Consider the following 24565-nt stretch of genomic DNA (forward strand, 5'->3'; position numbering starts at 1 on the left):
GGAGCCACTCGGGCGCCTGTCCTTCTACGTTTGACTCATAGCACACCTACTTAGAACATTTTGAGCATTTTCCAACCTATTTATGTTAATTGCAATCACTTGCAGGCAGATATTGCTTTTGAAATATGCTGTGGGCGTGGATCTGTTTTACATGGGCCACCCTTTTCAGAGCCCTACCCAACAGTAGCCTCCTGAGAACCCGGTTCTCTCAGGACTTACAGACCAGCAGGACCAAGTGGCAGGTGGTCTTGGGGCCCTGGCGTATGGTACATGTGTTGACGTGTGAAGATAGACAGTATTTTTAAGGCAACTTTCAGCGTAGTCTTTCCAAATGATTTTAATACAAGTTAACTACTTAAAATTACACTGTAAGTTCCAGTTTGTAAGAAGCGTTGGTGGAAAATAGTTCTGTTTAGTTTGCTTCTCAAATTGAGTTGATTTTTCTTTTAGAAGATGAAAATGGTTTGAGTTTGGTGGTAACTGAACGTCGTGGAGAGATTCCCCAGATGTGTGTAAGTGAAAGGCAGGGTGCTGGGGGTGAAAGGCACTGGAGCCCCTCCCAGTTGCCCCAGATGCCGACAGTCCGACTGCTGGATGTGTGCAGGCCCCTCCTGCAGCGGGAGACGAGCCATCCTGACAGTCCCGGCGGCAGGGAAGGGCTCTGGAAACTTCAGGAAAGCGTGCACATGCGGGGCTTTGCAAAGTCAGATCCCACCGCGTCGGATGTGACCCCTTTCAGCGACTTGTCCCTACCCGTCATGCAGAAGGATGCTTTGGCGGGTGGTTGGGGAGGTCTGGGGGACGGAAGAGTTGTACGGCCTGTGTTGAGGGCAGAACCAGGCTTGGCTCTTTAACACAAAGTGCCACACCACCTGCCGCTGCCGAGGGGCCCCGTGTCTGCTTGGGTCCTCGTCTACTTTCCGCCTGGGGCTATGTTGCCAGAGAAACTCCAGAGAACTTTTTGAGAAGACTCTCAAACGCCTTAAAAGTCAAATACGTGGGTTTGTTGGACTCTGGCTTCCTTAGTATAAAACAACTAACCCATTGACTCCTGAATGGAGCTTCTGTTTTGCTGTCTTTTAGATTTTTAGTTTATTTTTACCTCTTGATGGTTTCCTCTTAATTCCTATATTTAATTTATCCTCATAGTCTATTTTAGTTGGTTTTGGTTTAAAAATAATTTTAGATGTGACCCATTTTCTTCCAAATGTTAGTCATATTTATTTTGTTTTTCTACTCTTCATCTAAAGTCAGTGCTACATTAACACGGAGTTGTGCATGTGTTGGAACGGTGGGTGGCAGGTGTGGTCTCTGGGAGCAGAGTGACACGAGGAGCCCCATTTCATGCTGTGAGGAAGCATCTGGAAGCCTGAGGGCTGTGGTTTCCCCACGGCAGAAAAAAACCCACAGCCGGTCATTGAGGAGTGCATCCATTTCGGAGTCCTTCTTTCGACATGGATTAGTCTCCCTTCCAGATGCTGCACTCGAAATACTCTGATAATGTCTGTCCTCACGTCGGACTCAAGGGTGACTCAAGGAAGGACTAGTTCCCCTGGTTAGAGGACTTTTCTCCAATAGCTTCTGAGACACATGAAGAATCTGCTTTTTCCTTTTCTGATAACATTTCCTCACATAATACGGTTGACTCAAAGCTAAGATAAAAAATCGCAGACTGAAGATGGTATTGTCAGAGCTACATACAGTCTGTCCCGGTGGCTGGGCCATGGTTCATGTCTTTCTGCTGACTCAGCCTTGATGCAAAGCTCTGTCCGTGCCATTGTTTTGGTAAGAGGTGGTTTGCTGTTCCCTCGGAAGTATACACTTAGGGGCGCCCGGATGGCTCAGTCAGTTAAGCATCCAACTCTTGGCTTCGGCTCAGGTCATGATCACGGGGTCATGAGATGGAGCCCCCGCGTCAGGCTCTGCTCAGCAGGGAGTCTGCCGGAGGATTGTCTCTCCCTCTCCCTCAACCCTCCCTTCCCTTCCCTCGCTTTAAAAAAAAAAAAAAAAAAGTACACCTCTTACTACTGTCTTCCATATCAGCTTTGTTTTCGGTTTCCTCTTTACGAAAACAGCAAGCAGGGGCTCCCTGGGCCAGCAGTTTTCATGAGGAATAGCCTGGCTTTAGACTGAACTCTTCCGTAATTGGACACCGCCACTTGCTGTGGGGATCACGTCTACCTGTAGGAAAAAGTACATGAACCCAAGAGAAGGTCTGTTGGGGGGCTTTTTAAAATGGAATTTTTGTTTTTCAGATCAGTAGTCCTTTTTGTAAAATTTAGAAGTCCAAAGAAGCACATGGTGAAAAGTACATCTCCTTTCCTTCCACCTTCGATTAGAGTCTGGGCACACCAGTGGTCCCTGTAGCTGCTTTCTTGGGCACATCTCTCTGTGTGTTACCTGCACACAGTCACGTGTGTAGTATATGTGCTGCCGAAACGAGCACTCACGTGTGTACACACACATACAAACACACAGAAAATGGATGTTTATATTAACTTAAAAATCACCTTTAACACAAACACATCCTCAAGTATAAGTAAACATGCATCTGTAGGTTTTTGGTTTTTGTTTTTGTTTTTTTTAAATGCAAATGGTTTCCTGATAATTGATCCATCCCTGTGAGAGAACAGAGATGGTCTCCTGACTCCATCCCATTTCGAGCTTATAGCTAACCACTCGTAGCTGTTCTTGTGTCATCCAGAGACAAGCATCTTTGTTAGAGACAATGGAAAAATTTATTGTTCTTTTCCTCAGCTGCTCTGATATTTGTACATCAGTCAGAATGAGGAGTCAGGCAAGCAGTTGGTTGTGTTACCTGAATGCTGTTAGAAATGCTGAAGGTTGGGGCGCCTGGGTGGCTCAGTGGGTTAAGCCACTGCCTTCGGCTCAGGTCATGATCTCAGGGTCCTGGGATCGAGCCCCGCATCGGGCTCTCTACTCAGCAGGGAGCCTGCTTCCTCCTCTCTCTCTGTCTGCCTCTCTGCCTGCTTGTGATCTCTCTGTCAAATAAATTAAAAAAAAAAAAAAAATCTAAAAAAAGAAATGCTGAAGGTAGTACAAAAGCAAAATTGCTTTTGGCAGATAGCCCTCCAGATAGGTAATATATTTTTTTTTCTGTAATTCATATGCAGGTTGCTTTGTTGAGGTAAATTTTAGGATTCTGGCTTAGATATTACAATTTTGTATCCTATTTTATTTTCCTGTTCTGTAGATATTCTAGCTTTTTTTTTTTTTTTTTTAATTTTTCTGTTAGGTTTCAGGAATTCTTATAATCAATTTCAGATGCCCAGTGAAGTGGAAGATGATGTGTTGGTGCACATGGGGTGTGAGTGATGGGATATTTTGATGGTCTCATTTTGTTAATTACAAAGTCTATGATGAGTTGTACAGACAGGTAATATTGCATGGGAGATGGGAGGGAGAGAGATTTCGACTCTGGCAAGGTTGGAGAGTTCTATGAACCAGTACAATTTAAGTGGACGTCAGAGGATGACCATAGATACAGAGAAAAGAAGGGACAAAGTTCTTGCCAATATTGGTTGGAGGGAGAAAGATGAATGAGAAAGCGGGAAGTAGCACTTGTAGAGGACATGGCATTGGCTTGCTTGAATTGTAGTATAAAAATAACTAGATGGGGTGCCTGGGTGGCTCAGTGAGTTGAGCAACTGCCTTTGGCTCAGGTCATGATCCTGGAGTCTGGGGATTGAACCCCGCACCAGACTCCCTGCTCGGCAGGGAGTCTGCTTCTCCATCCCCCACTCGCCCTACTTGCGTTCCGTCTCTCGCTGTGTCTCTCTCTGTCAAGTGAATAAAATCTTAAAAAAAAAAAAAAAATCTAGATGAATCGGTTATTTAACTGGCTTAGATAAAAGGATGATGCCACATTTTAGTGAGCCTTGAAAACCATGTGAGTTTGTAGTTTATTTTGTTATTCAAAGTGGAGGTTCATACAGATTGGGTAGATGATTTGAGAATCAGTGACATGATATTAACAAATTTTAGGAGGCTTGATCTGGAAACCATGTGGGATTAAAACAAGAAATCACAGGCAGCAAGAGACCAGCTGGGTCTTAATAGCAGTAATCCATGTGGGATATTGCATAAGTTCTGAACTGTGGTAGTAGCAATAGAAATAGGAAACAAAAGGAGCCAATTTCTGGGCTTCTGCTTACAGACGAAAATTACGTTTTGCCTTTCCCATTCATGACCTCACTAAAACAATAGTTAAAGGATTTTAAGATCAATGAAGATGAAGGATGGAAGAGAATAAACACCGTAGGTGAGAACTGAACAGATTTTTTTTTTGAGAGGGAAATAAAGGAAAGAGGACTTAAGGTGATGATCCTGGGTGTTGTGTATAAGTTAAGCACTAAATTCTACACTTGAAACTATTACACTGTATGTTAACTAACTGGAATTTAAATAAAAACATGAAAAAGGAAAAAAAAATTTTGGAAGTTGAAAGGCAGATGGAGGCAGCCTACGGATTCTGAGGATCTAGGAAGCCTTGGTTTAGAGGGCACGCAGAGGCAGCCATGGCAGGAAAGCCACTGTTGCTGCAGGACTGGAAGGGCTCAGGATCTGAAGCCTCTGGTGTGGCAGGAGGTCGTGTGAGACGGGCCAGTGCTTGGGCGATGACGGAGAGATCCCGAATCTGTAAAATTAAAAGCACATCATCTCCCTCTACTCCCAAGGACAGACCACGTATTTAGAATACATGGAGTGGGACCATCTCAGAAGAAGACAGGAGCCTTAGAGGTTGGCCTAAGTTGGAACTAGCAACGCTGGCTACGACAGGAAGCATCTAGAGTGATGAGGCCCCAGTTCCATATCAAAATCCTAGTGGCAAAGCTGGAGACCAGGCAGCTCTCTGGAAGAATGAACGGCCCTGAAAAGCAGACCCATTTATTGGCCTGCGAGGAGGCAGCCGTGAGGTGGCCGGCTCTCACGCAGGCCGGTGCCGTTTCCAGTTGGGGTTTCCACACCTATCGGGATGAGTACAAAGGAGGAGTCGTTCTGTGAAAGAACAGGATCAACAAATGTGGAACAAAAGGGAACAGGAATAAGAAGAAAATGTTTAGAAGTCAGCCTTGTCAGATCGAAGAGGCTGCTGCTTACAGAAGTCAGCCTTGGCAGATCGAAGAGGCTGCTGCTTATAGTGGTAAATTAAGAACAAGATGCCATGAAGAAAGAACCCAGAGTTCAGATGAGAACTCAGATTTTAAAAAGAAAAGTAATAGAGCTAAAAGAAGAGCAGAAATTAAAATAAAAGGACACGGAGCTTTGGAGACTGAGAACTACACAGGAGGCCTAATGTCTGACTGTTAGAAATTCTGGAGAAAAACAGGTGTTTTTTTTAAAAAATTTGTAATATCTTTCTATAAAGAGAATATAAAATCATTTCTCAGAACTGACTGTGCTAAATCTCTAATGCCCGAGATAATGAGAAGAGCAGTACCGGGAATGAAATTAGGAAATCTCTATATACAGAGAATTAAGAGATAACCATGCCTGTGGACTGAATTTAAGGGAGCAGAATCAAGTTCCAGTAGAATTGTCCAGTTGCTCTAGAGCACCGCCCGTCTGTGTTGGAGCTGGAAGACCAGGGACCCATCGTGAATGTTGCCAGAATTAAGACCATGGGTACCGGGAATGAAGAAATCCAGCTTTAAATTACCCGGAGGTGCATATGGGACATACCCAAACCCCCAGGCCACCCGTCGCAGAAGCGCCGTTCCAGAAGAGCCCCATATTCCAGCGTCCCCTTCCTTTGTAGGCCATCGTTGAGTTGGAGGGGTTCTTTCTGTATTCAAGGGACCAGTGTCTTGTCACATAGGTTTTGCTAATGGTTCTCCCAGTCCAAGGCTTGCTATTCCTTTTCTAAATGGTGTGTCTTTTGTTTCTTTATTTTAAGGAAACCTAATTTAATTTTTTTTTTTTTTTTTTGGGACACTTACTGCTTTCTGCGACCTATAAGAAGCCTTCCCCTAGGTCACAAAGATAATGGGTTTTCCTCATAAAGCCTCATGGTTTGGGCTTTTATATTTAGGTCTGTAATCCATCCTGAGTTAACTTTTGTATATTGTGTGAGATAGGCTTAAGGTTAATTTTTCTACCCCAAGGAGATCCATTTTTATTTCAGCCTCATTTGTTGAAAAGACTTGTCTCTAGTAGATTGCTTTAAGGCCTTTGTTAAAGTGTTAGTGTAAGTGTGGTTCTGTTTCTAAACTTGTGTTTCATTGATCTATATATATATATCCATCTTAAAGGAATGCTATCTTGCTACTTAGTTTCTGTTTTGTGAAATATTTTTGCATCTGTGTTCATGTGGCATATTGCTATCTTCATTTTTTTTTCTTGATTACTGTTGCATCATGAAAATTCTTAGAAGTCGGGTAGTATAAGTCTTTCAACTTTGTCTCCCCCTGCATCAATTATTGTAGGTCCTTTGCATTTCTCTATAAATCTTATATTTAGTTTGTTGGCTTCTTCTGGAAACTGCCCGGGTTAAGATTAGGATTGGATTGAATTTTTTAATAATGATTTTATTGAGATAATAACTCACGTGCCTTACAATTCATCCATTTAAGTGGTTTTTCAGGGGTTTTTAATATATTCGAGTGTGCTTAACTGTCACTACAGAAAGTTTTAGAACCATTTTCATTACCTCATAGACCCTATACCCTTTAGCTACCGTCCCCTCACTCTCTCCACCCCTAGTTTTCTGTCTCTAAATCTGTCGTAATAGATTTGTCTATTCTGAACATTTTGGATAAATGCAATCATATAATACTTGGTTTTATGGGCAGAATTGTATATCCTCCAAATTCACGTGTTAAAGCTCTAACCTCAGTTTTATGATATTTGAAGTTTGGGCCTTTGGGGGAGTAATGAGGTTAAATGAGATCCTAAGGTGGGCCCAGAGCCCTTAAGGTTGGTGTCCTCAGGAGGAAGAGACCCCAGAGAGTGCTGTCTCCAAGCAGAAACAGGAAAGGCCATGGAGACAGGAGACCGGGCAAGGGTGGCCATCTACGAGCCAGGAAGAGCGATCTCACCAGGAACCAATCCTGATGGCGCCTAGATCTTGGACTTCCAGCCTCCAGAACTGTAAGAAATTAAATTTCTGTTGTTTAAAACCCCCGGTCTGTGGTATTTGGTTATGACCGCCTCAGCAGACTAATTGCTGTCTTCTTTTTACCATAACGTTTTCCAGCTTCACCTGTGTCGTGGCATGTGTCAATATTTCATTCGTGTTTGTGGCCATACGGTACTACACCAAGTGCAAACCCATTTTGCTCATCCGTCAGTTGATGGACATTTCGGTTGTTTCTGCCTCTTTGCTGTTGTGAATAGTGCTGCTCGAAATACCTGTACAAACACTCGAACAAGTGTTTGTATGCATATATGTCTTCATACTGTTGGGTAGATGCCCAGAAATGGAATTTCTGGGTCACACGGTAGCTCCAGGTTTAACCATCTTGCATAACTGTTTTCCAAAGTGGCGGTACCATTTTGCTTTCCCGCCAGCTGTGTGTGAGGGTTCTGCTTTGCCCACATCCTGACCAGCACTTGGTATTATGGGTTTGATTCTAGCCACCCTGCTGGGTATGAAGTGTTACTCACTGTGGTATTGATTTGTTTCCCTCATGACTAATGGTATGTCTATTGGTGGTTTTTATACCTTGCTTAAAACAATGTCAGTTAAGATCCTTTGCCCTTTTTTTAAATTGGTTTGTCTTCTTAATGAATTGTAAGGGTTTTTTATACTAAACACAAATACTTTATCAGATATAGACTTACAAATATCTTCTCCCATTCTGTGGATTGACTTTTCATTTTCTTGATTGTTCTTTGATAGAAAAGTTTTAAATATTGATGAAGTCCAATTCATTGTTTCCCGCCCCCCTTTGGTTGCTTATCCTTTTGTTGTTATGTCTAAGAATCCTTTGTTAGATCCAAGGTCATAATTTAGTCTTATGTTTTCTTCTACATGGTTTGTAGTTTTAGTGTTCACGTTTAGGCCTTTGATCCATTTTGCGTTTCTATGGTGTGAGGTACAGGGTCAAAAATTCATTCATTTGCATGTGCCTGTCTTAGCTCTCCCAGCACCAATCGTTGAAAGCCCGTTTTCCCCCAGTGACAGGTCTTGGCACCTTTGTTAAAAGTCATTGTCCACGCACGCATGGATTATTTCTGGATTCTCTCTTCTGATCAAAATGCCTATCCTTTGCCAGTACCTCTCTGTCTTGATGACTGTGGTTTACAGAAGGTTTTGAAATCTTGAAGTATGAATATTCCAACTATGCTTTTTCAAGACTGTTTTGGGTTTCCTTGCAATTCCATATGAATTTTAGAATCAGCTTGTCACTTCCTACAGAGAAGCCACCTGGGATGCGGATGGGGATCGCACGGGCTCTGTCTCTCGATTCAGGGGGTGTTGCCATGATGTCCTCCTCCTCTTCTCGTGTAGGCATTTGAAGGTATGACTTTCTCAATAGAGTTTTTGTGCCACAGATTTTGTTGTTTCTTTTCATTATTTAGCTCTGAACATTTCATAATTTTCTTTATTATTTCTTTTTTGAATCTTATATAGAAAAGTTGTTTAGTGGGAAATAGTTGGGGTTTTCCAGGGCAGCTCATTGTTAACCGATGTCAAATTTAATTCCATTTTGGTCAGAGAACAAACTCTGTCTGATATCAGTCCTTTACAGTGTATCAAGGGCCATTTAAAGGGCCCAGAAAATAGCCTTATTTGATGAACATTATCTTGGACTGTTGAAAAGGATATGGATTCATTGGGTGTAGACTGTGGTGTGCCAGAGCAGGATCGTGTCAGCCTGCGGGAGAGAACTGTGCCCTTCTCAGTCCGGTCATGTTAGCAGCTTGAAATCTGCGGTGGCAAGTATTACACCAGATTCTGTTTTATGTATTCTGAAGCTCTGTGAGGAGAATACGCATTTATGATCGTCTTTCTAATAAATTGACCCTTTTATTATTATGAAATGTCTGTCTTATCTCTGCTGGTATTTCCTTGAAGTCTGTTTTGTCTGGTACTCTTCCATCTCTTCAGCCTTCTCATGCCCGTTTTCCCACCTGTTTCCGTCAGCCTCCGTGTCTTACAGTGTATCTCTGGTAGCCGCATTCAAGTGGTCCTGCTGTTTGTCCCTTCCAGTCATCCCTGTCTTTGGGTTGTAGGTTTTACTCTTATTTATTGTAAGTATTAACAGGTTGATTTTTAGGTCTACTGTTTTTGTTTTTGTTTTTTTCCTGCTCTTTAAAAAATTTCTTTGTCCCTACTTTCCTCCCTTCTTTTGGGTTATTTGAAATTGCTTCAAATTGCATAAGAGACTTCACATAGTACACACTTGCATTTCAAGGGGAAGAGAATTAATACTACATGAAACCTTAGAAACAGTAAGCATCTGGTAAGTATAAAAGACTATTTTTCTTAATTCTTTAAAATACAAATTGCAGGGGCACCTGGGTGGCTCAGTTGCTAAGTGTCTAAGTTGTTAATGTGTCTGTTGGCTTTTTCGCTATTCCTCTGAGGTTGTGTGTATGTGTTACTGCTTTAGGGATTACAACATACATTTTTTTTTTTTTTAAACCACATTGGCTCTTGAATAACATGGGTTTGCACTATGTGGGTCAACTTACACTCAGATTTCTTTTCCAATAAATACAGTATTTCAGTGTAGTTTCTCTTTTTTTTGGATTTCCTTTTCTCTAGCTTGCTTTATTATAGGAATACAGCATATAAAACATGTAACGTGCAAAATGTGTGCTAATTGACTGTTTATGTTTTCAGTAGTACTTCTGGTCCACACTAGACTGTAGTTACATTTGGGGGGAGTCAGAAGTTGTATATGGATTTTTGACTGCCTTGAGGGCCAGCACCCTTAACCCTCTCATTATTGTTCTGTGGGGCACTGTATTTAGAGTTAATATTGTAGGAGGTCAGAGAATATAGAAACCTTGTAACTGTAGAGTTACATCTTTTTTGTCACCTCTACATATGCTTTAAAACCCACAAGACAGTATTGTAAGTTTTTGTTTTAAACCATCCTTTGTATTTTATTTTTTCAAAGATTTATTTAGGGCGCCTGGGTGGCTCAGTGGGTTAAGCCGCTGCCTTCGGCTCAGGTCATGATCTCAGGGTCCTGGGATCGAGTCCCACATCGGGCTCTCTGCTCGGCAGGGAGCCTGCTTCCTTCTCTCTCTCTCTGCCTGCCTCTCAGTGTACTTGTAATTTCTCTCTGTCAAATAAATAAATAAAATCTTTAAAAAAAAAAAAAAGATTTATTTATTTGACAGAGACACAGCAGGAGAGGGAACACAAGGAAGGGGAGCAGGAGAGGGAGAAGCAGCTTCCCGCTAAGCGGGGAGCCCGAAACGGGGCTCGGTCCCAGGACTCTGGGATCATGACCTGAGCCGAAGGCAGACACTTAGCAACTGAGCCACCCAGGTGCCCCTGCAATTTGTATTTTAAAGAATGAAGGAAAAATCGTCTTTTATACTTAACAGATACTTACTGGTTCTAAGGTTTCATGTAGTATTCCCTTCCCCTTGAAATGCAAGTGTGTACTATGTGAAGTCTCTTAGTTTTATTTTATATGAAAATACCTTTATTTTGCCTTCATTTTTGGAGAATGTTTTTACTGGAGAAAACATTTTGGATTGATAAGTGTTTCTTTTTTCTTTCTTTCAACATTTAAAGGAGATGTGCTCCTCCGTCTTCCAGCCTTTCTCATTTTTGATGAAAACTCAGTGGTAATTTGAATTCTTTTTGGTATGTTACAAAGAAACTCCTGTCGGCCTTCAAGAGTTTTTTTCTCCCCTTTGGTTTTCACGAGTTTATTTTTGTTTTCTTTCTCTCTACTTTGGAATTTATCATTTTTGTTGGTGTCTTTGTACCAACAAAAGAGAACGTCTTATCACCAGTCTGCTCTCAAGCCCATCTAATAAATAATTTATTCTAGATAATATAACATTCAGGGGCGCCTAGGTGGCTTAGTCATTAATCGGCTGCCTTTGGCTCCGGTCATGATCCCAGGGTCCTGGGATCGAGCCCCGCATCAGGTTCCCTGCTCGGCAGGAAGCCTGCTTCTCCTTCTCCCACTCCCCCTGCTTGTGTTCCCTCTCTCACTGGGTCTCATTCTGTCAAATAAATAAAATCTTAAAAAAAAATAAAAAAAAAAATGTGTGTGTGTGTGTGTGTGTGTGTGTGTGTAAAAACATTCAGTTCTAGAATTTTTTCATAGTTCCTATATTTTACTGCAGTTAGTGTTCACTGGATTCTGTATGTGTTTCCCCTTATCTTCTGGATTATAGCTTTGTTGGGGCTGTGTTGTCTCCTGACCCCAACATTTGGGTCATCTCCAGGTTGGTCTTTCAGTGATCTCTTGAGAGTGGGTCTCATTTTCTTGTTTTGTTTTTTCATACCAACAAAATTGGATTGTGCCATTCTCTTCTTCCATGACTAGGATGCCCGTCCATATAACTTCTTTTGTTTGTTCTCTGGTGTCTTCAGACTGTTGGTTTTATATTTCTTCCAGTTCGTAGTTGCTCTTCGCCCAAAATGCTGTTAGGTATTACACTGGTACTAGCCTCAGAACGAAGGTTAAAGTATAACTGAAAGTTTCCGCATAGACTAATACAGGGTCCAGGGTGACATGAGTACAGGGATGGAGGCGGATCAGGGTGGGGGGCTGCACTGCGCTGTGTTTTCTGCCGGCGGGATTTCAGTGACTTACGCAAAGGCTGATCGGTCAGAGATGACAGGCATCGATTCTGCCCGGACAGGTCATGCTCTGAATCGAAAAAACAGTCAGGAGTAGTTGCCACTGTGGGTGGGGGAGGGTGAGACAGAACACTCTTGCTTTTTATTATGTTTTTCTGCGTTTCTTGTCTAACTTAGATATACGTTGTCAGAAGAAAACTCGAGTTTGAATGGGCGGGAACCCTGACCACTACCATCTCGCCTCTCCTGACTGCTGTCCGCGCTGACTGGGCAGTGGGGAGGGTCATTCCTAATTTGGGAACGAATGTGGAGTTACACTGGGTAGAAACTTGAAAAGAGGTTTCCCTTCCACTGCAGTTGTGCCTTTTGGCTTGTTCCGTGAGGCCCAGGTTCCTTGCCTTGGGTCCGGGTCCTCTGTGAGGGGGTGAGGCCGGGAGGGCGGAGTGGGGAGGGGGAGAGTGTTTCCAGCGCGCTGGCCTTTCCTCTGGCAAGGGTACTTGGTGAAGGAGAAAGAAATCTGTGCCTAAAAGTTTGTATTTAACTTTCAGGGTCATGAGTTCAAGCCCCACATTCGGTGCAGAGATTATCTAAATAAAAACTTAAAAAAAAAAATAAGGTCCAAATGGGCACATCACTTTTATCTCCATGTCTGAAGGGACCAGACTGAGATGCTGTTATTCTAAGCTGAGCGTCATTTATTGGCGTCTTTTTAACATATTTTAGTATTGGTCTGTGAATGTACCACAGTTCATGGATTCTAGATTTGGGTTTTCTTTTTTTTTTTTTTAAAGTGCATCCTCGTGTGGGTGGCAGGTGCTGTAGTTAGTCGGGTGGCCGTCATGATACAGGGGTCATTACGGGCACCTGTGGGCTTGGCTGCACCTCGTTCTGTCAGCAGACCATTACGGACTTTGTGAAGAATCAATCCTGAAAAAACTTTTTAAGAATTTTAAAAAATTTTATATATTTATTTGAGGGAGAGGGGAGAACGCACAAGCAGGGAAAGGGAAAAGCAGATTTCCCACTGAGCACGGAACCCAGCATGGGGCTGGATTCCAGGACCCTGGGATCGCGACCTGAGCCAAAGGCAGACAGATGCTCAACCGACTGAGCCACCCAGGCGCCCCTGAATGAAACTTGCAATCCAAAACTTACAAAGTGGGTGGGAGCCAGGTGAGAAGGAAGCGCGGAAGTCCTTGGTTCCCTTCCTCTGTGGACAGCTCATAGGCCGTGCGCACATCCTCAGTGAGCCGGAGGGTGGTGGTCCGTGGGAAACAGACCTGCTTAAGAGGGACTCAGCAGAATGAGACTGGGAAAGCTTTCGGGAATGTCTCAAACAATTCATTTAACTTTACTTACAAAGAGTGTTAGGATAAATCTGTTTAAGTCTAAACAGCTAATCTTTAAATACAAAAATTCCATCTAAGACTGTCATTTTATTTTTATTTTTATTTTTTTAAAGTCTTTATTTATTTATTTGACAGAGAGAGATCACAAGCAGGCAGAGAGGCAGGCAGAGAGAGAGGAGGAAACAGGCTCCCTGCTGAGCAGAGAGCCCGATGCAGGGCTCGATCCCAGGACCCCGAGACCATGAGCCGAGCCGAAGGCAGCGGCTTAACCACTGAGCCACCCAGGCGCCCCTAAGACTGTCATTTTAATTGACAGCATTTTCTTAGTGGTACTTAAAATAATGATACATAAGGTTTTTGCCATTGTGAACAATGCTGTGTAGTTCACTAGCTAAGTATTTTTATGCTTCTGTGATAATTTCCCCATGATAAATGCTTATGAATATAATTGCTGTATCAAAGTAATGCACTTTAAGGCTTTTGAATATTTCCAAATTTTATTCCAGAAAAATCATAATACGTTCTGAAGCTCCGATTTTCCTGCACTTAGCTGTCATTGGGCTTGTTTTTTTTTTTTTAAGGCCTTTGTTAATTTAATAGCTGGAGATGCATATATTGCCATGAAATACAAGTCAGTCTGAACAAGGTAACCTAAGGAATTTTTTAGGAGGGAAAAAAAATTTCTTGGAGGAGTGCCTGGCTCAGTCGGTTAAGCATCTGCCTCTGGCTCTGGTCATGATCCCAGGGTGTTGGGATCCAGCCCTGCCGGGCAGGCTCTCACTCACCAGGAAGTTTGCTTCTCCCCCTCCTCCTGCTGGCTCCTCCCCCTGTCGGTCTCTCTCGCCGGTGAATGGACAGAATCTAAAAAAAAAAAAAGGAAAGAAAGAAGAGAAAAAGGAAAATTTTTTGGACCCAAATGCCTAGAAATGGGTGCTAGGTCAAAATTAGGAGCGTCTGTGTGCCTGTATGAGGATTTGGGCCTCAGCCAGGGGTGGGGTGGTGGAAGACAGAGGCCACACAGAAAAGGAGACAAAGCCTTGTACCTGGGCAAGGAAGGGTGAAGCTGCTGTTTCCATGGAGTTCTTCAGTGACAAGGTGAACTGGAAAAGTAATGGACTCACTCTGCCCTGGAGGCAGCTAGAAAGTAGTTCCAGCCAAGTTGTGGGTGTGGGGGGAGTGGGGAATGTATGGAGAATTTGTTTCCTTGGGTTTGAGTTTGTATTACCAGCTTTTGGGGGGACTTCCCCAGGCTCGGAAATGAAGGTCACAGAGCAGAGGAGAGGTTCCATGAAAACAAGTCACACAGAAGGAACAGCAGAGTGAGAGCCCCAAGGACATCAAACAAAAGCATCTTCAGAGGGTGCCCCTAAGAACGTGAAAAGTGGTTACATAAAAGAATCAAAAATACAAAGGAATAAAACAGGAGAAAGAAAACAGACTTTAAAAAAGAAACTAGAAACCAAGGGGTTAGGAGGATGGGACCCAGAAACTTCTAGAGTTATAAAATAAGATGTTTAAAAGTAGACAGCAAATTTGACACAGATTCCTTCAGAATCACTTAACTAGATGGAAAGTCAAGAAAAAGTAGAAAGTTTGAGCAAAGATAACCTGATAGAACAGAACTGAAGACATGAATTGAGATATGGAAGTTGACATGAAAATGTTTGACATACATATATTAGAAAATAAGGGAACAGAAGTATTTCAAGAGATGGCAACCCAAGAATTTTCCAGAACTGGTGAAAGGCAAAGAATGAATGTCTGATTTCAAGATAACCAAATAAAGTGCATTAATTCCAGAGTGATGTAAAAACTAGAGCATATTAAGGGATCCATCAATCCAACAGAAAGAAAACAAAAAAATACAAAAAAAACAGGACAGTAAAAATTAATCTAGATAACAATGCATAAAACAGTATGTGAAAGTGTATTTATATTTTAGTGTTATGATAAAACCAGACTTACCCATCAGAGACTGTTAGACTTCCACCATTTTTTTTTCCCAAGACTGCATTTTGCTGTGGTTTGCAATAGACATGCCAAGGCACAGAGATGTAAAAGTTGTAAATGAAGTGGAACAAATATATTTGAGGTAAATTCTAACCAGAGATAGGAGTAAGCGTACTAATATCTGGTCCAGTGGATTTTCTAAGGCACTATTGTGAAGAGTAAACACAGTTACTTCCTAGTGATAAAAAGAATGAGTTATCAGTGATACTATTCAAAGTTTATATATTTGTTAACAGCCTTAAAATATGTGACATATTTTAGAGACATGTAAGAGAAACTAGCAAATCTGTAATTAGGGAGATATCCATTAAAAAGTTCTCAGTAATTAATAAACAGACAAATCACTAAGATTTGAAAAACAGAGTTGACCAACTTGTTCTAATGGTTCCCTGTACCCAACAGCCAGAGAATGGGAATTCCTTTCAAGCACATGGAAAGAAAATCACAGTCCGCTATAGGTCTTATCACATTTTTAAAAATTATCAAAGAAATAACATCTGATTAATTCTAAAATGAAATAAAGGGGTTTGTTTAGAAGTTAAAAAAAAAAAAGAGGTCATTTTGGAAATCTAAAAAATCCTAAATAACTCTTAAGAGAACTAATAATGGAAGAGACAAAATACAACTGAACAGTAAGGAAAACCCATACATATCAGACCAGGTGATGTGAAGAAGAAAAAAAATGAAGTTTTAAATGCTTCTATTAAAAAGAACAAAGACTACAAAGCTAAAAAACCAGAACAAGGATTTTTAGAGAATAATATAAAAAAGTACATTAAAAAGGAATAAAAGAAAATAGAGTAATAAAAATAACCTCCAAACTGGTTTTCTGCATGATTAATCATAAAAACATTTTAAAATAAATACATCGCAGAACAGGTTTTGTAAAAGAGACTGGACAAGTGGGCAGGATAGTTGAAAACTTCACTGAAGTGGACAGTTTTCTAGAAGCAGCAGTACCCAGAGTGGGGAAGGGATAGATGACGTCACACATAGTTTGTGAACCGTTGCGCGTCCCTGCAGAGAAACATGCAATTAGATTTCTTCCTCATGCAGTTTTACCTTAGGTAGACTACAAATCTCAGTGCAAATCAGCTGTAGAAGAAAATGTACTGGTCCTAGCGCCTTAGCAGAGAGGAGGATTTCCTACCTAAGACAGTGTAAGCCATAAGAGAAAATTTGTGAAAATTTGATGATGGCAAATAAGAATTTATCTTTATATGGTGCTTTCCTTTAAAAAAAAAAAAAAAAAAAAAGCCTACAGACTACGAGAAGATAGTAACGACTATGTAATTGATAAAGCAAGGATTTTCACTATACACTTTGGTGTACAGTAGTTTGTAACACTTATTACGTGCTTACAGTTTTAAAGTTTTTCAGGCAAAATTCACATACTGTGAAGTGCGCCGATCTTAAGGGGGGATAGTTTGAATTCTTTTTTAGATTTTTTTTGACATATATATACACCCAGGTAAACGGTATCCTACTCAAGGTACAGAGGTGGTCAGTCTTCGACCTCCAGGGAAGAAGAAATCACTCCTCATTTCTATCAATAGATGACTTTTGCCTGTTTGAGAACCTCCTGTCAATGGAACCATGCATATCTGGCTTTTTCCCTTTGACATGTTTTTAAGACTGATTCATGATGCATTTTTTTTACACCGCTGAGCGGTATTCTGCTCTACGCATCTAGCATCTACCACCATTTGTAGAAAAAACTGCCCCTTTTTTCCAAAGGGATTGTATTGTTATACAGCCATCATCAATGTCTGAGCACACTCTGTTTTTGTACAGATTATGAAGGATAGGACAGAGAATATACAGGAGGGAAAATGAAAATGATAAATTCCTAAGCTGCTTAGTCTCCTGTAATCAGACAAATGCTGATGAAAACCAGGACAGGCCACGATTTGGAGGTAGGCAATGAAACGCGTGCACTGTCGGTGGCTGCCCGGTGGCTTGTAGAGCACATCCGACAAGGTATCATCGAGTGCGTGGTGGCCCTCTCCTGTCACCTGCCGATGCTGTACTGTGAGAAACTCGAACATGTATGTGAGGGAACTTGCTAGTACTGTTCTCTGCAGCTTTGTTTGTAAATACCCCAAGTTGGAACCCAAGTGATCACCGGTAGGTCCATGGACAGAAAGATGGTTAATTTCTTGTGGCTCTTACTGTACCTGATGTTTGAGGACAGGTGGAGAAGCGGTTTCTTGCATTGTTTCACAGCAAGCTCTGAAGACCTTCACAGGAATGCCGGGCACCGCATGATGGGGCTGTTTGCCCCAAGGGAGAGGAGGAGAAATGGTATTCGGGAGGACTGTGAGGCAGGTCTGCTGCCAATCTGCTCTATTTAATTTCCTAAAAAGTCGAGGTGGGATGTAGGTAGAATGAGACAGGCGTGGGAATATGAGATTTGTCCAGACTGGATCATGAGTTTTATGAGAGTTCACCCTGTGTTAAAATCTGCCAATTTTGTACATTTGAAACATTTAATAAAATGATTCATTGTTTTAAGGCATATTTCTTTGATTACTGCTGAGGTTGAAGGTTTTTTTGTTTTGTTTAAACCCTTGGCCATTAATATCTCTTTTTCAGCTTTGGGATTTTCTGTTGGTTTACCTGCCTATGTTCCTATGGAGGTTAACTTTTTCACACTTTTTAATTATTTTAATTGGTTAAAGATAGTCACTCATTGAAGATCTCTTTTTCTGAAATATTTTCAGAATTTCAGAGCTTTGACTTTGCTTAGAAAAGCCTTCCCCAACCTGAGATCAAATGTCTATGTATATTTTGTTTTATGGTTTTGGTTTGTATATTTTCATTCTTAATCTATTTGTGATGTATTTTGGAGTATGGGATATTCTTTGAAATCTCTTCTATCTTTATCCACGGACTTGAAACAAATGGGCCAGAATATTTTGCCTTACGGGTTTTCCTTCCTAAATCACTCAGTTAGCTTCAGCCCAGAAGTACTACATGCAGACAAACTGAGAGAGTATGAAAGGTTACAACAAGGAGAGTGGTTCTCTGCCTTAGCCGTCCTGTCTCCCGTGCTCAGCGCCCCCCACAGCTGCTTGCTGTCTCTAGCAATGTCTTCTCTGATTCCCGCATCTCCAACCCTCTAAGCCACGCAGGAGCCCCACTCTCTGTGATTGGCCGGTTCTACATACCCGCGACTTTCGGTGGTAATAAGTAGTCTCTTGCGCTGCCATTTCTTCTGCGTTTTGCCCTTCTTCTGCAAAGTATAGCTTTAAATTCATTTATAAATAATTTTAAAGTTGTAGTTATTTTGATAATTATAATGTATGCTTCTAAAAAATACAGCTAAGCATCATAATAGACTGTGGTTATAGCTTTTTGTTTTTCTTGAAGGTAATAACTGCTTTTTTTCTCTCATTTGGAAGCTTTGTACCAATTGCCAGTTCTTCTCATGCCTTCTGATACACTCAGGACAGTATCCCATAAGGTTAATCATGTTACGTGATGAGAAAGTCCTGTGTTTCTTCGGCAGCCTTCCTCAGAACGTTCCATTGTTCTCAGCAGGCTGCTCCCTGGGCCTGCAGAAATGCTAATTGACTTCAGCTTTATGCTGTTGAATGGAATCTTTTTTCCACTCTAGTTTTAACAGATTTGTGTTGATAGATAGGAAATATTGGTATAAATATATTTTCTTTACAAGAAATCATTGTTGACATTGATGTGTGTTGACTTCCTTAACTTTTCTCCAAGTCATGTTTATAACTACTGCACGAGTGTTCACCAGTCAAACCAAGCCCGAGGGGCTGGCGTCCCTCCTTCCAAATCGAAAAAGGGACAGACGCCTGGGGGAGCTCAGTTTGTTGGCTTGGAATTATACAAACGTCTTAAGGAATTTTTGAAGAATTACTTGACAAATCTTCTTAAGGTAAGATGTTTAACATATATGCTGACCACTTTATAATAGCGCATGAAAAAGTAGTAGTGAAGTGATGATTCTAACTTGAGTGAATGCTGAATCTCGCACTGTTAACGTCGTGTTCATTGTTTCCGGCGTTGATGTGTACATGAAGGTGTTTCGTTGTTGCTTAGTCTTTTACCTGTTGTGAAGGTGAAACTTTCATAAGCCCTTTTATGTTTTTTTAATTTGTTAATGAGAAGTTTTTGATAGCTATACCATAGTAGTACGTTCCTTAAATTACTTTTATATTTGGTTGTTAGAAATCGATGAATCTTCTAATTTCAAGTATATAATTATGAATTCAGATGACTAATGTTGTATTTTGAACCCAGTGTGTTTTGTATACAAATGTATAAATTTTGTATACAAATATATAAATGATCATAAGATTATCCAACCTTTGGAAATCACATTTTTCCCGTGTGACCTTGCCTTTTGCACAAGGTCATGTAGTATATTTCCGAACCACAATGAAATCGTACTCTTGGCTAGGACGGGTTTCTCTACGAATATCCATGGCCTTGTGAGTATGGGTTCCTCGCGCTCCAGGCCATTGCTCAGGCAGTGGTGGGAGTTTTTTCCCCTTCATCTTCTGCCTTCTCTGTCCTCTCTAACAAAGGCAGTGTGGCGCCTTCCAGCCAGCCCCAGGATGGGCAAGTGGCCCTTTCAGCTGGTGCTGCCCGTATCACGGAGAGAGAGAGAGAGACCTCTCCACCTTCTGCCCTGGGAACTTTGTGCTCCGTGTATATCCTTTAAAGACTTTTTTATTTACACAGGTGTTAGGCAAACATTTCAGCATGCTTCAAAATTGTTTTCCTAATACATTTTACAAGGTAATTAGAAACTTAGTATCATTCTAACAGGCCATAGTTGATTGACCACAAATTGTGACTAAAATTTTCATGTTCCCGAAACAGTGTTTCTGATGCCCTGCCAAACCCACTGTGTCCTTATTTCTGTTGACAACACTTGGTGAAGCGCACGCTGGAATGAGTTATTCTTCAGCATTGAAGCGAGGAGTAGTAGCGCAGCGTGTTGTATGAGAGTATAGGTGGCCGGGCTGTATCAGTGATATCTTTGCGTAATCCAGAGGGGCTCAGCTTTACATTTTATAGTTCCTTTCTTTAAATATAAATGAACAAAACCGTGGGTGTATCAAGATGCTGTCAGGTTTTCGCACGACGTGTGGGATCACGTGTGTACCACATGTTTGTGGCACTTGGGCTTCTTACAGTCCAGTTGAAGACGAGGTGAGCGAAGGGGGCGGCTTGCGCGGGGCCTTAGTCCCCGGCAGGGCTCCCTCCCTCCTCGGCTGCTGCATTTCTGCCGCAGGATCTGTCGGGGCCACTGCATGGAACATGCAGTTTTCCGAGGATAGGCTTTACCTTGTGGATGTCATTAATACCTGAAAAAAATGTCAAGTTGGCCCTTCACATAAAAATTTGTGGTTTACGTTGTGGAAATCTTGGTAAAAATAATTTTGATAAATGCACATTTTCCCCTTGAGGTCTTGCTAAAGAGGAGGAAATATTGTACCATTATACTTACTTTATTTTTACAGAAATTTGACAGATTACTACAAAAATATACATGTATCGTTTTTAGATAAAATTTAATGAAGGAAAAAGAGGCATTAAAAAAAAAATCTAAGAGTATTAGCCCTGTGGTCAGAGGACATTTTAATTTTTAATAGAAAATATCAAAAATAGGGATGATTTTGAGGTGAATTCCTTTCTTGTTAATAAAAACAAATTACTCTCATTCTAACAGTTCAAGGTTCTAAATAAATACATATTCCAGTTTCTTCGAGTCGATATGCATATTTAATACCACAATGAAAAAGTTGCACTTTGAAAAAAATTTTTATTAAAATTCACTCTTTAAATTGGTTCATCAGGAAAAAAAAAAATTCTCTCGTCTGATTCTCACAAGCTGTGGTCTGGTGAGAATTGGTATTAATGAGCATGTTTTTGTATACAATACAAAAAAGCTCATCTAAAACCGAACACATCAATGTATTTTACTGCAGTAGATTTGTTTTAGTTAATTTTTGTCTTTATCGTGTGACAAATGAAGAGCTTGAGTGAACTTGTTTTTAGGACGGAGAAGATTTGATGGACGAGAGTGTCCTCAAGTTCTACACGCAGCAGTGGGAGGATTATCGATTTTCAAGCAAAGTGCTGAATGGAATTTGTGCCTACCTCAACAGACACTGGGTTCGCCGTGAATGTGACGAGGGACGAAAAGGAATCTATGAGATCTATTCTGTAAGAAATACGTATTTTTTAAATACTTTGCACATGTGTATTTTCTTAGTGATAGTGATACCAGACCCTATCAGTAGGGGAATCTAGGCGGATGGGAAGCCCTTTTCAGAATAGTAGGCTAATTCCTTCTACTTTATCAATAAATGACCCTTTAATATCTTGGGGGCAGGAAAAGGAAAGGATGCGCGGGCTGGTAACAAGTTTCTTCTGTGGTCGTTTGACCAGCCGTCCGGTGCAGCCTGGAACTGGCCCCGTTTAGCACTGGCCCCCCACGCGCTGCCCATGTCCGGCAAACGCAGCCCCGGCCCGAAACCCAGGCCTCACAGATCGGCCCTTGGGGTCTTGGGGTTTAAGAACCTGTTCAAGGAGAGGACTGTCCTGGGAGAGGTCCTCCTACACTCTCACTTTACAAAATAATAGGAACAATATGACCGGAAACTGAAGGTTTCTTTTAGACCCCATGAAAATAGATTTTGAAAAGGCAGAGTTCGCACGATTAAATCCTCTTGGTTATCCCGTTTCTTCAGTCAGGGAAGCTTGTTCTAGGCGCACAGGTTTCCAAAATGTGGTCGCCGAACCTGCCACATCTCGGGCCCCTGAGAACTTGGTAGAAACTCAGATGACTGGGGCCCAGCAGTGTGTGGTCGCAGGCCCTCGCGCTCCGTCTGACGTGCAGTCGGGGGGGAGCACCAGTGTGGGAACGCGGAGAAGGGGAGGACTCGACCGCAGCCCGGGCCGAGTGTTCAGAACGGGCTGTCCGCTGCACCCGCTGCACTCTCCTGGGACCAGTGGTGTGGAGATGTCAGGTTCTGCATAATGAGGTTCTCTCCGTATCCGAGAATGTTGGTATAATTCCATACCTTGTTGCCTCACTATCGACAATTTAATAAGAGGAAAACATGATGTATCATCGATGTGTGACAGACTCTTAGACTTACAGAGTTCATGTTCTCCGCCAAACTCTGCCAAACGGTTTCTTCGTAAAGGTACTTGGTTGTATAGTTTGCACAAAACTTTCTAGATTTAGTGTTTTGATTTGAGCCGTTTGTCCTTGCCCTTTTCTTTACCATTTGCAAATGCTTTCTTGAGACCGAAAAGTTGTCAGTGTAGGAATCAGCATGATTTGGGTTGATTTCCTTTTGGATCCCACCTTGACCCGAAATACCGCGTGTACCCTGCAATAACATCACAGACTCCTAAAAATCATTATAACTTACTTTCTGTGTGCTATATTCAAGAACGATTAAAGAAAGTGGAAGTACAAGTATACCTCAAGATTGGCCTGCTTTTATTTTTTTAATTTACTTTGAAAATTCATATTTTCATATCCTTAAATCCTGTAGTTACCATTTGGTAATATAATAGGCAGCCGTACATTGTAGCAGAGGCCAGTTACTACCTGTCTAGAAGCAGAATTTCCTCTGTGTGCTCTTCCAGTGAACCTGATGAACTCATTTAAAGTTTAAGCATCAGCCGTGGAACCGGGGGGCACAGCGATCTCTCATTGTATCTTCGAGAAGTTCCAAAAGGTGGGGATGATTTGTCAAAAAATACAGTTTTACTCTTTTCTTCATAATTCTTCCTTTTTCATTTAGAAAGTTGTTTTCCTTTCATGTCCACCAGAAGACATAAATTAATTTCATTATTGATCCCTTAGAGTGATTGAGCAAGGTTTTTTTCCCTGACACTCTTCCTCTGAACTCTCTCTGGGGTCCCGTTGGCCTTCCTTTCTCACCTGGCCAGCTCTTCTTCCTTCCTTCCGTCCTAATGACAAATCATCCAGAGTCGAATTAGAGCTGTCTAAGGCTGGCTTTATTTAGAAAAATGTTTGGAAAAAAGTTATTCTTGAAGGTGTAGAATCCCTTCACTAGGAGATCACAGCCGTGGCATCGCCTTTTCCCTCCTGCCACACTCCTGCTTCGAGCAAGTCTGAAGAGTCGAGAAAGGAGAGCGACAGAGAACTTGAACGGGGACAAATGTATTTTCCGGATAATTGCCCCGGGTTGCATTTCTCCTGAAAGACGAGCCTCTTCCTTTCCAGCATCTTTTTGGATATCATAGTTTCAGATGATTCTGAAGTCTTATTTTTATGCTAGTATTACACAAGTATGTTTTCATACTTTATTAAAAATAGTTTTCTGTTAGAATGAAGTCTCCCCATTGGCAGCAACATGGATGGCTCCGAAGATGATTGCGCTAAGCAAAGTCAGTCAGAGAAAGACAAACACCATATGATCTCACACATATATGGAACTTAAGAAACAGGCCAAGAAAAAGAGACAAACCCAAAACCAAACTTTTCCCTATAGAGGACAAGCTGATGGTTACCGGGGCGAGGGTGCGTGGAAGCAGGGGGACCACGGGATGGGGATGAAGACACGCACTCCGTGCGCTCAGCGCCACGGGCCGGGGATGATGTGTAGGATTGCTGGACCCCGGAAACCAGTGTAACTCGGTTAACTGTCCTGGAATTAAAATTTTGTAAAATAATAAATTAACAGCTTTCTCTTAAATACGGCTTTCATACTGTCTTTTCTCGTGTGGTAGAAATACCACTCAGTTTGCTATATTGATTAAATTACATATAATCGTTTCTGAAATACAGATCTTCTGTAAACCCAGCTTTATCTGTGGTTAAATTTGGGAAGAACGAGACTGAAAGCATTTGTGTGTGAGTTCCTCAGCAGTTTGTTTTGAGTTCTGAACCTTGTAAATTTGAATTTTACTCTGAGAAGTACCCCTCTTAACAAACAGCTTAAAAATCAGGAACGAATTACAAGTAAAATGGGAAATCTGAGTAATTTGTGTATAATGAATTGCCTCTATGTAATTTGGGTGCATTTTTGGTTGTATGCATCCAGGCAACCTAAATCACCACAATTAAGATACAAAACTTGGTCTGTTATTTATTTTACTATTAGGAGACTATGACAAAAGGGATTATCTTCATTCAGTGTGTTAGATCAGAAGTTAAATTTGGGCCAGGGAACAGTGTTAGAGGTTGACTCCACTGTTGTCCTGTAAGCTGATATGTATCTTCTCCTAAAATCCAGATTTTCTTTTTATCTTAATTATTAAAATGTGAGCTAAAAAATATCGTACTCCGATACTTCCTGAAGTTGTGAACTCGAGAGAGGGGCTCTTGTTTCATCATGATGATCGATTTGTGCCCAGTTGTAATCGAGAAATATGGATCAGTGAGATTCAGGCGGATTCTTGTGTCTTCTATCCTAGAAAAAGTGGTGAAAGTATGGACATT

The 24565-nt window shown here is 41.4% G+C and overlaps 1 protein-coding gene across 5 annotated transcripts in view; it reads left to right on the forward strand.

Annotated features, from left to right (window-relative positions):
• CUL1 (cullin 1) overlaps positions 1 to 24565 on the forward strand; it is a 106415-nt gene that overhangs the window by 46617 nt on the left and 35233 nt on the right. For all 5 annotated transcript variants that reach the window (XM_059172153.1, XM_059172151.1, XM_059172152.1 and 2 more), the window contains exons 3-4: positions 18832 to 19006; positions 21139 to 21306. In XM_059172153.1, the coding sequence (XP_059028136.1) occupies positions 18832 to 19006; positions 21139 to 21306 (343 nt within the window). The remainder of the gene's footprint in view (positions 1 to 18831; positions 19007 to 21138; positions 21307 to 24565) is intronic.

This window comes from Mustela lutreola, chromosome 4 (assembly GCF_030435805.1).
Source record: "Mustela lutreola isolate mMusLut2 chromosome 4, mMusLut2.pri, whole genome shotgun sequence".
In the NCBI taxonomy this organism is placed as follows: Eukaryota; Metazoa; Chordata; class Mammalia; order Carnivora; family Mustelidae; genus Mustela; species Mustela lutreola.